The sequence below is a fragment of the Theropithecus gelada genome, chromosome 5 (genome assembly GCF_003255815.1).
Source record: "Theropithecus gelada isolate Dixy chromosome 5, Tgel_1.0, whole genome shotgun sequence".
NCBI classification, from domain to species: Eukaryota; Metazoa; Chordata; class Mammalia; order Primates; family Cercopithecidae; genus Theropithecus; species Theropithecus gelada.
This window is the reverse complement of record NC_037672.1, coordinates 165,159,850-165,172,316: the sequence shown is the minus strand read 5'-3', so window position 1 is coordinate 165,172,316 and position 12,467 is coordinate 165,159,850. Positions and strand designations below refer to the sequence as shown.

The window sequence follows — 12,467 nt, the reverse complement described above, 5'->3', positions numbered from 1 at the left end:
ACTATGTGGTTTCTGAGGTTTCAGTTTTTCTCAGTATCCTCTAGCACTCATTTATTGTGTATAGTGGGTTTTCTTGGATTATTATTTTTAAAATATTAATTTTATTATTAAATTATCATTATTACTATCATTTTATTATTTATTATTTTTCATTGAGACAGAGTCTTGCTCTGTTGCCCAAGCTAGAGTGCAGTGACGTGATCTTAGCAACCTCCCTGCCTCCCTGATTCAAGCGATTCTTCCACCTCAGCCTCCCGAATAGCTGGAACTACAGGCCTGCGCCACCACACCTGTCTAATTTTTGTTAAAAGTGAGTTTTTGTCATGTTGCCCAGGCTGGTCTCGGGCTCCTGGCTCCAGCTTCCCAGAGTGCTGGGATTATAGCCACCGTGCCTGGCCCAGTTTTGTTGTTGAAAAGATGTGTAATGATAAAAATATTTTTCTGTCTTTCATTTCCCCTATTATTTTTCTGACCTTTTTTGGTTTTTATTTTATGTCATTTGGTTGTTTTCCTACCTTTCTTCATTAAATTTTATTGAGATTATTCTCCTTTGGGCATCTTGTAACTTATTCTTTATTTCTGGATAGCTTTGCATTTCTCTAAGATTATTTTGCTGAATTAATTATTTATTGTCTGCCTGCCTTCCTTCCTTTCTTTCTTCCTTCCTTCCTTCCTTCCTTCCTTTCTTTCTTTCTCTTTCTTTCTCTTTCTTTCTTTCTTTCCAACTCTGTTTTTGTTTATCAGTTGCTGAACAAAGATCATTTTTTGGCTGGGTGCAGTGGCTCATGCCTGTAATCCCAGCACTTTGGGAGGCTGAGGCAGGTGGATCACAAGGTCAAGAGATTGAGACCATTCTCGTCAACATGGTGAAACCCCGTCTCTACTAAAAATACAAGAATTAGCTGGACATGGTGGTGCACACCTGTAGTCCCAGCTACTCAGGAGGCTGAGGCAGGAGAATCGCTTGAAACTGGGAGGTGGAGGTTGCAGTGAGCTGAGATTGTTGAACCCAGGAGGTGGAGGTTCCAGTGGGCCCAGATTACACCAATGCACTGCAGCCTGGCAACAGAGTGTGACTCCGTCTCAAAAAAAAAAAAAAAAAAAAGATCATTTTTTGTATGATCTCATGCTTGTTTGAGTATATCCATGTTTAGAGTGTAGACTTAGAGATTTCTTCGGCTTTATGGTTGCTGTTTTTATTATTACTTTCAGAGGTAATGATGAGATTTTTTTCACACAATTTGTGTGAATTTTTTTCCTGCTATTATTTTTTGCAATAACTCTCTATGTACTTTCCTTTTGTTTTAATGATATTGAGGTTTGTTATAAGGTACTTCAATTTAATCCAATCCAATTAATTTAATTTAATATAATTTAATTTAATGTTATCTTTTTCTGCTAGCTTGTCAGAGTCCAGGCATGTTAGTGGGGTTTTTGTTAGTTTGTTCATTTATTTGTTTTGGTAGTGGGCGAGTGGTTTTGAATCTTCAGATTATCTGCTTTTCTTCTGACTTGCAGAGCCCTCAAATTCTTCTTTGTCTTCTTTTACCCTTTTGCCACTTAGTTGCCGAAGGATACTTCTTCCTTTTTTTAAAGCTTCCTTTTCTTTCCCAAAGCTGCTTTCAGAAAATTGTCCCCTTAGGTAGTTCCTATCTTTCAAATAGTCTCCATTCTTTTTAAAAATTTTAAATTAAAAAAATTTTTTTTGATTGACATATCGTAACTATATATTTATGAAGTACAATGTTTGGTTTTGATATATGTATACAATATGACATGATTACATGGAGCTAATTAACATATGCATCACCTTGCTTACCTATCATTTTTCATTGTAAGACATTTGAAATTTATGCACTTATTTTGAGATATATGACATTATTATTGGTTGTAGTCATCCTGCTGTATAATAGATCTCAAATCCCATTCCTCTTTTTTATCTGAAAGTTTGTACCCTTGGATCAGCAAGTCTCCATTTCTCCCCTCACCCCCTGAAGAGAAGAGTTTCTCTTCTCTATCTCTATGAGTTCAACTTTGTTAGATTCTACATGTAAGTGAGATCATTTGGTATTTGGCTCTTTGTCTTGGCTTATTTCACCTAGCATAATTCATGTTGTTTCATTCATGTTGTTGAAAATGACAGGATTTCTCCCCATTTTAAATGTTCAGTAGTATTCCATTGTGTATATATACTTCGTTTTCACTGTCCGTTCATCTGTTGATAAACACTTAGGTTAATCCATGTCTTGATTTTGTGAACAATGTGTCAATGAACATGGGAGTGCAGATATCCCTTCAACATACTGTTACAAGAAAAACTTCAGCTGAATTAAATTTAAAGGAGTTTAATTGAGCAATGAACGATTCACATATCAGGCAGCCCCCAGAATCACAGCAGATTCAGAGAGACTCCAGGGTGCCTCTTGGTCAGAACAAACTTATAGACAAAAAATATAAAGTGATATACAGGAATTGGAAGTGAGGTACAGAACAGCTGGATTGGTTACAGCTCTGCATTTGCCTTATTTGAACACAATTTGAATGCTCAGCACTGTATGAGTGGTTGAAGTATGGCTGCTTGGATCGGCCAAGACAGTGATTGTTACAGGAACATACTCGTAAACTGGGTTCTCTATCTTGTCTACCTATTAAGTTATGTTTCAATTTATCCACAAGGATTCAAATATGAAGTATGAAGTCCTTCTCAAGCCATATTTAGTTTGCTTTAACCATACTAATTTCAGTTCCTTTGGATACATACCCAGACATGGGATTACTGGGTCGTATGGTAGTTCTAATTTTAGTTTTTTGAGGAAGTTTCATACCGTTTTCCATAATGGCTATACTGATTTACATTCCTACCAGCAATGTATTAGAGTTCTTTTTTCTCTGCTTCCTCTCTGACACTTGTTATCTCTCATCTTTTTGACTAAAGCCCTTCTGACAGATGTGAGGTGATATCTCATTGTAGTTTTAATTTGCACTTGCTTAATGATTGGAATAATTAGTAGCACTGAGCATATCTTTCGTGTACCTATTGGCCATTTGGTTTTTTGTTTGTTTGTGTGTTTTTAGTAATGTCTGTCCAGGTCCTTTGTCTATTTTTAAATTGGATCATTTGTTTTCTTACTATTGAGTTTGAGTTGTTTCTATACTTTAGATCTTAACTCCTCATTAAATGTATGGTTTGGCTGGGTGCAGTGGCTCATACCTGTAATCCCAGCACTTTGGGAGGCCTAGGTGGGTGGATCATTTGAGATGAGGAGTTTGAGATCAGCCGGGCTGACATGGTGAAACCCCATCTATACTGAAAATACAAACATTAGCTGGGCGGTAGTGGCACGTGCCTGTAATCCTACCTACTTGGGAGGCTGAGGCAGGAGAATCGCTTGAGCCTGGGAGGCAGAGGTTGCAGTGAGCTGAGATTGGGCCACTACACTCCAGTCTAGGTGATAGAGTGAGACCCTGTCTCTAAATAAATAAATAAATAACTAAATGTATGGTTTGCAGAATCTGTGGACTGCCTCTGTTTCATTTGTTGTGCAGAAGATGTTTACTTTGATACTATCCCATTTGGCTATTTTTGCTTTTGTTGCCTGTGCTTTTGTGGCCGGCCATATCCAAAATATCATTGCCCAGGTCAATGTTGTGGAGCTTTCCTCGTATGTTTTCTTCTAGTAGTTTTACGCTTTCAAGTCTTATATTTAAGTCTTTAATCCATTTTGAGATGCTTTTTGTATATGGTATGAGGATCTAATTTCATTGTTTCTCTCGTTATACAGTGAGCTCTTTTATTCTATGTACACAGGTTTCCTTTCATCTCAGAACAATTTTATTTCTTTTTTTTAACTTTATTTTAAGTTCAGGGGTACCTGTATAGGATTTTTATGGAGATAAACTTGGGTCATGGGGGTTTGCTGTACAGATTATTTTGTCACACATGTATTAAGCCAAGTAGTACCCACTAGTAAGATCACTTATGAACAAAAATATTTTTCTAAATAGCATGACACGTTACAAGTTTTTTTTTCTTTGACAGGCACACGAGACTGTCTCTATGCTTACACAAGTCTGGCCAGAAGGATCTGACATTCGGCGTGTCTTTTGTGTTACCTCATGCTCATTATCCTTGAGAATGTACCATCGCTTTTTAGGAAACAGAGAGCCCTCCTCCGGTCAGGAAACTGAGATCCAACAGGTGTGGTTGTTATAACTTTACTGAGAAATACTATTTCTCTCCACTTTTGAAATTTTGTTGATTTGTATCTTTCATTTCCTCTATTTGGTACTTCATATTTTTCTCTTATTTATATAAACTTCAAAAAATAAAACTGAAACTTGTGTCTATCAGGAAACACTTACTGTGCCATTAAATGATTTAATGTTTTACTATGTGGATGTTTCACTTAGTATATATTTAGTCTAAAGCATCCAAAAGAAAACGAAACAAGACAGGGTATTAGCACTTGGCGGAGGCCTAATATGCTACTGTGTTTTGGGCTTTTTGTATGCATTGTGCCATTAATCCTCACAACAGCATTGCGAGAAAGGCATTAGTACTCCCATTCCACCTACGAGAACACTGAAGTTCAAATAGTCCAGGTAACGTTTTTCAAACCAAAGGTACTAAATAGCAATGTGGATTGAGCTCAGGTCCATCTTGTGCAGGTTCCACAATACCAAACTGCCTTTTTTTTTTTTTTTTTTTTTTTTTTTGAGACTGAGTCTCGCTCTGTCGCCCAGGCTGGAGTGCAGTGGCTCGATCTCGGCTCACTGCAAGCTCTGCCTCCTGGGTTCACGCCATTCTCCTGCCTCAGCCTCCCAAGTAGCTGGAACTTACAGGCGCCCACCACCACGCCCGGCTAATTTTTTTGTATTTTTAGTAGAGATGGGGTTTCACCATGTTAGCCAGGATGGTCTCGATCTCCTGACCTTGTGATCCACCCGCCTTGACCTCCCAGAGTGCTGGGATTACAGGTGTGAGCCACCGCGCCCGGCCCCAAACTGTCTTTTAAAAGAACATTCGTACTGTAGTGTCTTAGCATTCATCCTAGCTGGAGAGATACTAAAGTTTTCAACCTTCTTTATGGCCAATAGGGTCCATTAAGAATCTGTTGGCCAGTCTGGATTCTTTCCCTCAATATACAGTTGTCTCTACGTATATGTGCTTATGGACGTGCATGTTTACACATACACACACACACACACACACACTCAGACGCATGTGTATACATACTATTCTGTATACAATCTACCTGCTGTGGGATTCTTGGCTAAAGATTTATATTAAAGAGAAATGAAGTTTCTGAACATTTCAGAAATGTTCAGGGCTCATTATCTTTTACTTAGCATCCTTATAATTGTTTTTCCAATTATCAGACTGAATATAATTTTAGTGAAACATTTTTTCATAACTAGACATAGTATTTTAAATCACTCTCACAAAAATGATACTAAGTCAAATCTGCCTCTCTGGAATTTCTAATGATTAGACTCTATTTGGCCTTCTGGAGGTGCCCTGATGAAATCTTACACTTGCTTTGTTGACAGCCCTGCAAATGTTTGAAGATAGCTATGACGTTCTTGTCCCATGATGTCAGATGTGTCCACTTCTTTACCTGTGTTCTCGCAGGGCAGATTTTTCAGATATATTACCGTCCTGGTGTCCTCGCCCTGGTCATTTTCAATATTACATTTAAAATATGATGCCTTGGATGGAATAGAGCATTTAATGTGTGACTCCATCAAGGTAGAGGCCTGTGAAAATACAACTTCATTAGTTGCTCGATCAGCTCATGTAGAGTTCGGCTTAACTAAAAATCCTGAAAAATGTTTTATTTTAACTGCTATTCAGCCGGCAGCTTCCCATTCCACTTACCTCACATCTGTATAAATGCAGTAGAGTTTATGTTATAAAGAAAAGGAAAGTTAAAAAATGTAGAATGAAAAATGTAATGATTCAGCTGGGCACAGTGGCTCACACCAGTGATCCTAGCACTTTGGGAGGCCGAGGCGGGTGGGTTACCTGAGGTCAGGAGTTTGAGACCAGCCTGGCCATGGTGAAACCCCACCTCTACTAAAAATACAAAAATTAGCTGGGCATGGTGGCAGGTACCTATAATCCCAGCTACTCGGGAGGCTGAGGCAGGAGAATCACTTGAACCTGGGGTCAGAGGTTGCCGTGAGCTGAGATTGTGCCACTTCACTCCAGCCTGGGTGAAAAAGCAAAACTCTTTGTCTCAAAAAAAAAAAAAAAAAAAAAAAGGAATAATTCATGATTCCTGCACGGCAAAGGTGGCTGCCAGCTTCTGTGGTCCTACATGCTTATTATCCAGTGTCACATCCTGCTGTTCTCCGGCTTACCTTCTTTATTTTATTCAGGTGAACAGTAACTGCTTAACCCTGCAGGAGATGGAAGATTTGTGTAAACTGCACTGTCTCACTGTGGTTTTTCTACTCCATCTGCCTCTTTCTCAAAGAGCTTGTGCTAGAGTCGTCACTTCCCATTGGGCTAAGGACATGAAGCCTTTATTACAAATGGTAAATGGATTCTTTATTAGTTTACTATTTTTGTGTTTTGAATGTTTGGTAGATAAAAACTGCAGTAACTTTCAAAATTCCCTTTTTTGGGACTACCGTTAGCCCCCTGAGGGCTATGAAACTTTAATGGGCTACATCAATCACTTTCCAATTTCGGCATCTATGTTTAGGAGAACTAACAAATAGCGTAATAGAGATCTAACCTAAGGAAGAAACCTCTCTGTTTTTCCTTTGTTAAATCTCTGCCAAGGTCAGATTTTTGTGTTATCAACCATAGTTGATGGTTGGTGATCACAGTGGTTTAAGAGGAACTGAAGAAATCAGTGTAGTAGTTTATTACTTTCAACTGTTATAGAGAATATTTAGAGACAATTTGGAGACTTTAGGAAACTAGAAGCAAAAACAGAAGAAAAACTTCCCTGGAGGACCACCACTTTAATCAGTGCGGATAACTGTTAACATTTTGGTTTATTCTTTTTATTTTAAATGCATATATTTTTCTGATGTTTTATTGTTTCTTATATTGGAGCTCTCTATATATACCTATATTTTTTTTCCCTTCATGTTTTTCTATTTTCTTTCACAATATTAGTATCATTTTTTAATGGCTACTAGTTATCTTTTAGTACCATGGTTTACTTACCCATTTCTCTATTATGGAATATTTAGAAGACTTTGATAGTTATATTATAGATGCTGTTATTCTCTTTGTATATAAGCCTTTTTCTTTAATTTGGGGTTATTGATTTTGGCTTGAGAGCTAGAAATGGGATTAAAGGAACAATTGGCACGAACTTTTTTAAGGATCATGATATATATACTGAAAATGTTCAGCGAAAGCATTTTATGACCAATTAAGTAGGAAGCCAGTCCACAAACATTTAGTGCATTGTGCTAATCACTGGGATAGAGTGAGAAAAATAAAAACATATTTACCCTTCCCACTCCAACCCCTTCATACAGCTACATTTTCCAGAGAAGACAGATACTAAATTTTAAAAGTAATTATAAGGACAGAACCTTAGAATGCTTTATAATCTGATAATAACAAGATCCAACATAGTCTGAAAACAATGGTTCTTCTTAAGAAAGAAAGAGAGGCGGGGCACAGTGGCTCACGCCTGTAATCCCGACACTTTGGGAGGCTGAGGTGGGTGGATCCCAAGGTCAGGAGATTGAGACCATCCTGGCTAACATGGTGAAACCCCATCTCTACTAAAAATATACAAAAAATGTTAGCCAGGCATGGTGGCGGGCACCTGTAGTCCCAGTTACTCAGGAGGCTGAGGCAGGAGAATGGCGTGTACCCGGGAGGCGGAGGTTGCAGTGAGCCGAGATTGCACCACTGCACTCCAGTCTGGGAGACAGAGTGAGACTCCATCTCAAAAAAAAAGAAAAAAAAAAAAAGAAATGAAGGGAAATGAAGTGACCCAAGTCCTGGAGGAAGAGAAGGAGTTAGCAGGATGGAGAGAAGATGAAACTGGATTCTAGGGCATGAAGCAGCATGTGTAATTATCCTGAGGATGGCATAACCGAGGAACTGAGATACATCTATCATAGCAGGGGTAGGAAAAATATGGGAAAGTGATGAAGCTGAAGAGGCAGGTAAGAGACAAGTCACATAGGATTCTGTAGGCCCTGTTAAGAGAATGGAGATGTAACTTGATAGAAGCACAATGAGGATCCACTGGATGGTTTCAAATAGATGAGTGGCACTTGCATTTGCAAAAACTTTCCCTGGCTTGCAATGCAGAGAGTGCATTGGAGAGGCAAAACTGGGGATTTGGGGAAATTAGGTGGCTGTTACCTCAGTCACGTAAGTGTAGATGGTGTTAGGGACCAGCGAGAGGTAAGTAGGGATGAATAGCAGTGGGCAATTTTAAAGGTTATTTAAGGTGAAGAATGACAAGTTTAGTGTTTGAGTGTGGGGAATGAGGGAAAGGAAGGAGTCAAATAATTCCTAGACCCCTGGCTTCAGCATTTGTGGGGATGCTGCCATTGTATGAAGGGCATGTTAGTGGGGAAGGATCGTGAGTTTCTTTTTTTGGAAATATCAAGTTTAAAGTGCCAAAGAAATGTCCACATGGAGATATCTAGTAAACAATTTGAAATAATGGTTTGGACTTAGAAGGGTGGAATGGGCTGGAGATAAAGTTTAGGAATCATTACTCTATGGATGTTAATTGAGGCTCTGCTAAGACATGAAATTATTTTGGAAGAGAGATATGGTAAGAGAGCTGAGGACAGGGAGCTCAAATATTCCAATATTAAACACTTAATTATGGGTTGAGACGCTGGCAAAATACACCGAGAAGGAACTACTTAGATAAATGGGAATAAAATCAAGGAGAATGGGTTTTCCTGAAGGTCAAAGGAATTGAGCAGTTCAAAAGGTGGATGTGGTTAATAGTATCAGCTGCTATAGAAGACAGTAATAGGTTGAGGACTGAAAATACATTGGTTTTAATGAAACAGAGCTCACTATTGATCATAATTAAGAGACTAAGGTCTAGGTTATACTTTTAGCTAACAGAAAACATTAGTTTTTAATTAGACATAACAATGATCCTCTTATGTCCTCATTTTGCAAAGGAAAAACTTGGACTCAGCTATGTGGTCCATGAGCACAGCTAATGAATGATCAAGTTGAGATCTGACTTCACTCTGTCCACTTTCCAAATATTTGCCCTATGGAGTAACAGCTGATCAGCCCATAGTCAGCCATCCTTCCTGCCTTTCCCATACTCCATGCCTGATTTTTGGTAACACTCTGTAGTGTGAAGTGTAATTTCATGTAGCCCCTAATCTTTTCACAATAAAAGAAATTTTTGACATTTTTTGAGGCCTCTTGAGAAAGCAACTAAGCAAATCGTGGAAGGGATCGTTCCATGAGGTTTACTCTGAATCTTGAAGCATAGAGGCCAACCAGGTAGGTGGATGGGAATCTTAAAAGTTTGAAGGATTTAGCATCTTCTAGTTCCCTGAACACTCAAACACATTTTTTTAAAATGCTCTTTTGACCTAAAAGTTAAAACTGAATATATTAAAATCTAAATAAAGAACAGAAGCACATTTCAAAGCAGAAGTATTTCTGTAGCTTTGGGATTCTATCTGTGGGTAACAGTGTGAGAAAAATACTATTTTAAGAGTCAAATGCAGATTTCATTGATTCAGGATAAATAACTATACAAAATGCTTTTTTGGATCAGTTTTTATTTTATTTTATGCTTTAATTCCTTAAGGTGTAAAGCATTCACCATTACCCAGCCTGAATGGGCTTACATTAACAAGAATTGGAATGACCCTGCCCACTGCCTTTCAGTTCAAAAGCATATGAACCCTATAGTTTATTGCTAATATGAATATTGCCAATAATTTAGTTTTCTTTTCAATTTTCAGAAAAAATGGTGTGAATATTTCATCTTAAGAAATATACATACTTTTGAATTTTGGAATCTGAATTTAATTCACCTTTCTGACTTAAGTGATGAGCTTTTGTTGAAGAATATTGCTTTTTACTATGAAAATGAAAATGTAAAAGGTACCATCTCAGTATATTATAATCATTATACTTGCATCCACAGATAAACTTTATAAGGAATTTAAAACTACAAAATAATTTTTCTGTACTTTCAACATATAACATAGCAATTATTTTCATCTTTGTTCACATATGTATGTAATATTTTAGTTGCAGTCAGAGGGAATGCTGTATTTTAAAATATGTTTTTCACTTAATATTACATTGAAAGTATTTCAGGAGAAAATATATGTTTGTGTGTCCAGCATTTTCAGTTAATTTCAAAAGTTGAACTTTTCATTTAAATGCACGCATAATATTTCTTCATAAAATTTAATTAGTTTAATTATTTCACTACTATTGAGATATTTAGGAAATTTAATTTTTTTCTAAAAGATAAGGCTAATTTGTATGTTTTTATATGTAATTTGTTTTTCTTTCTTTAAAATCTTTTCTTAGGGTAAGGTTTCTGATGTTTCCTAATAGTAAAACCAAACGATACAAAACAAAAACATATTTGGACAGAACTCTGTCTGACTGAACATTATCGAAGCTGTGATGTGGTTCCTTCATATTGTAATCATTGTAATGAATTAACCGCATATAAACTTAACAATCCTTTACCAATTTTGTCATCTCTCAAAAATTAAAGTTTTTATTCTGTTTTGTTGGTTGTAAAGTTATGTGTGGCATAACATTTTTATTACCTTAAAGAGAAGTTAAATGTTCACGATGCATTTTGTGAGATAATATACTTACAAAGTTAATACTTAGTTATTAAAATGAAAAACAAGATAAACTTTACGATCTGTATCTCGTAGTCAACACTAGTGACCATTTTCATTTATGTCCAGTGTGGAAGTCACCAAAACTTTCACTATGTGGAAAGTATTTCAGAATTCCATGAATTTACTCAAAATGTGACTAATGATTCTTTGTATGGGTGTGGATGGCTTCTACTATTTAGTGTTTTTAATTGTTATGTAGGCCTACATTTGAATTTGGGAGATACCATTATGAAAGATTATGAATATCTCTGGAATACCGTATCAAAGTTGGTCAGAGACTTTGAGGTTGGACAGCCATTTCCTCTGAGAACAACAAAATTTTGTTTTCTTGAAAAGAAACCATCACCAATCAAAGGTAATAAATTTCTCAATTAATCTGAAATGAAAACATTATTCCTCTGAAAATGTTTAGGAAATACCACTAATTCAATGCTGCAAGTATAAATAATTTTCTGGTACTTGAATTTTAATAATAATAATAAATTACCTTTATTCTTATATCCTTGGAGTGGTATGCTATGACTATAATTATGAAGATTTACATTTTGCTTATAATTAATATTGTTTCAATTAAAAAACACAGCCAAACATATGTGACTTCCATTTCTAGCAATATGGCAGTTATAGCTCAACAGAAAAATCTCTTTGTGTAAAGCACTTGAGATGCTGAATAAGAGACACCAAACATCTTTTTATATCATTATAGCTAAGCTCAAAACATCCTAGGGGTTGAAAAAGTTAGGGAAGGCCACATGGGCTCTCCGCCTCTTTTAGGCAGCAAGTTGCAGGGGCTTAAATAAGAAAGCATCCGAACAAACACAGGCACAGGGAGCACCAGAAGGATCCCAGGCAGAGCAATGGTGGTTTACCTGGAATCATGAACCAGACATTCAATAGAATACAAAGTCATTAATTTGTCTATTATCATCATATACATGATATGTAATATCTATCTATCTATCTATGTATCTGTCTATCTGTCTGTCTGTCTCGTGTGTATGTGTGTGTGTGTATAAAATCAAAGAGGACCCAAAAGAATACTGTAATCATATCAAATAATTTCATTACCATCTGTATTTTCCCTACTTCTTTTTTATTTCATTTCATGAAAATCTATATATGTGTGTATATGTGTATGTATATGTATATAGATATATAATCTCTGAGGCTTCCATCGTCAAACTCTTTGTCTTATAATAAGGAATAATAAAAGGAATTCACATTTGAAAATAAAAGACATGGGTATTTTTCTTTATCTTCCTTCCTTCCTCCCTCCCTCCCTCCTTCCCTCCCTGCCCGGCTTGCTTGCCTTTCTTTCTCTTGCTTTTCTTTCTCTCTCTTTCTTCCTTCCTTCCTTCCTTCCTTCCTTCCTTCCTTCCTTCCTTCCTTCCTTCCTTCCTCCTTTCCTTTCCTTTCCTTTCCTTTCCTTCCCGGCTTGCTTGCCTTTCTTTCTCTTGCTTTTCTTTCTCTCTCTTCCTTCCTTCCTTCCTTCCTTCCTTCCTTCCTTCCTTCCTTCCTTCCTTCCTTCCTTCCTTCCTTCCTTCCTCCTTTCCTTTCCTTTCCTTTCCTTTCCTTTCCTTTCCTTTCCTTTCCTTTCCTTTCCTTTCCTTTCCTTTCCT

The 12,467-nt window shown here is 36.9% G+C and overlaps 1 protein-coding gene across 1 annotated transcript in view; it reads left to right on the top strand.

Annotated features, from left to right (window-relative positions):
- DDX60 (DExD/H-box helicase 60) overlaps positions 1 to 12,467 on the top strand; it is a 103,576-nt gene that overhangs the window by 21,081 nt on the left and 70,028 nt on the right. Inside the window, exons 7-10 of the mRNA XM_025385416.1 lie at positions 4,040 to 4,198; positions 6,382 to 6,540; positions 9,940 to 10,081; positions 11,048 to 11,203. Coding sequence (XP_025241201.1) covers positions 4,040 to 4,198; positions 6,382 to 6,540; positions 9,940 to 10,081; positions 11,048 to 11,203 — 616 coding nt within the window. The remainder of the gene's footprint in view (positions 1 to 4,039; positions 4,199 to 6,381; positions 6,541 to 9,939; positions 10,082 to 11,047; positions 11,204 to 12,467) is intronic.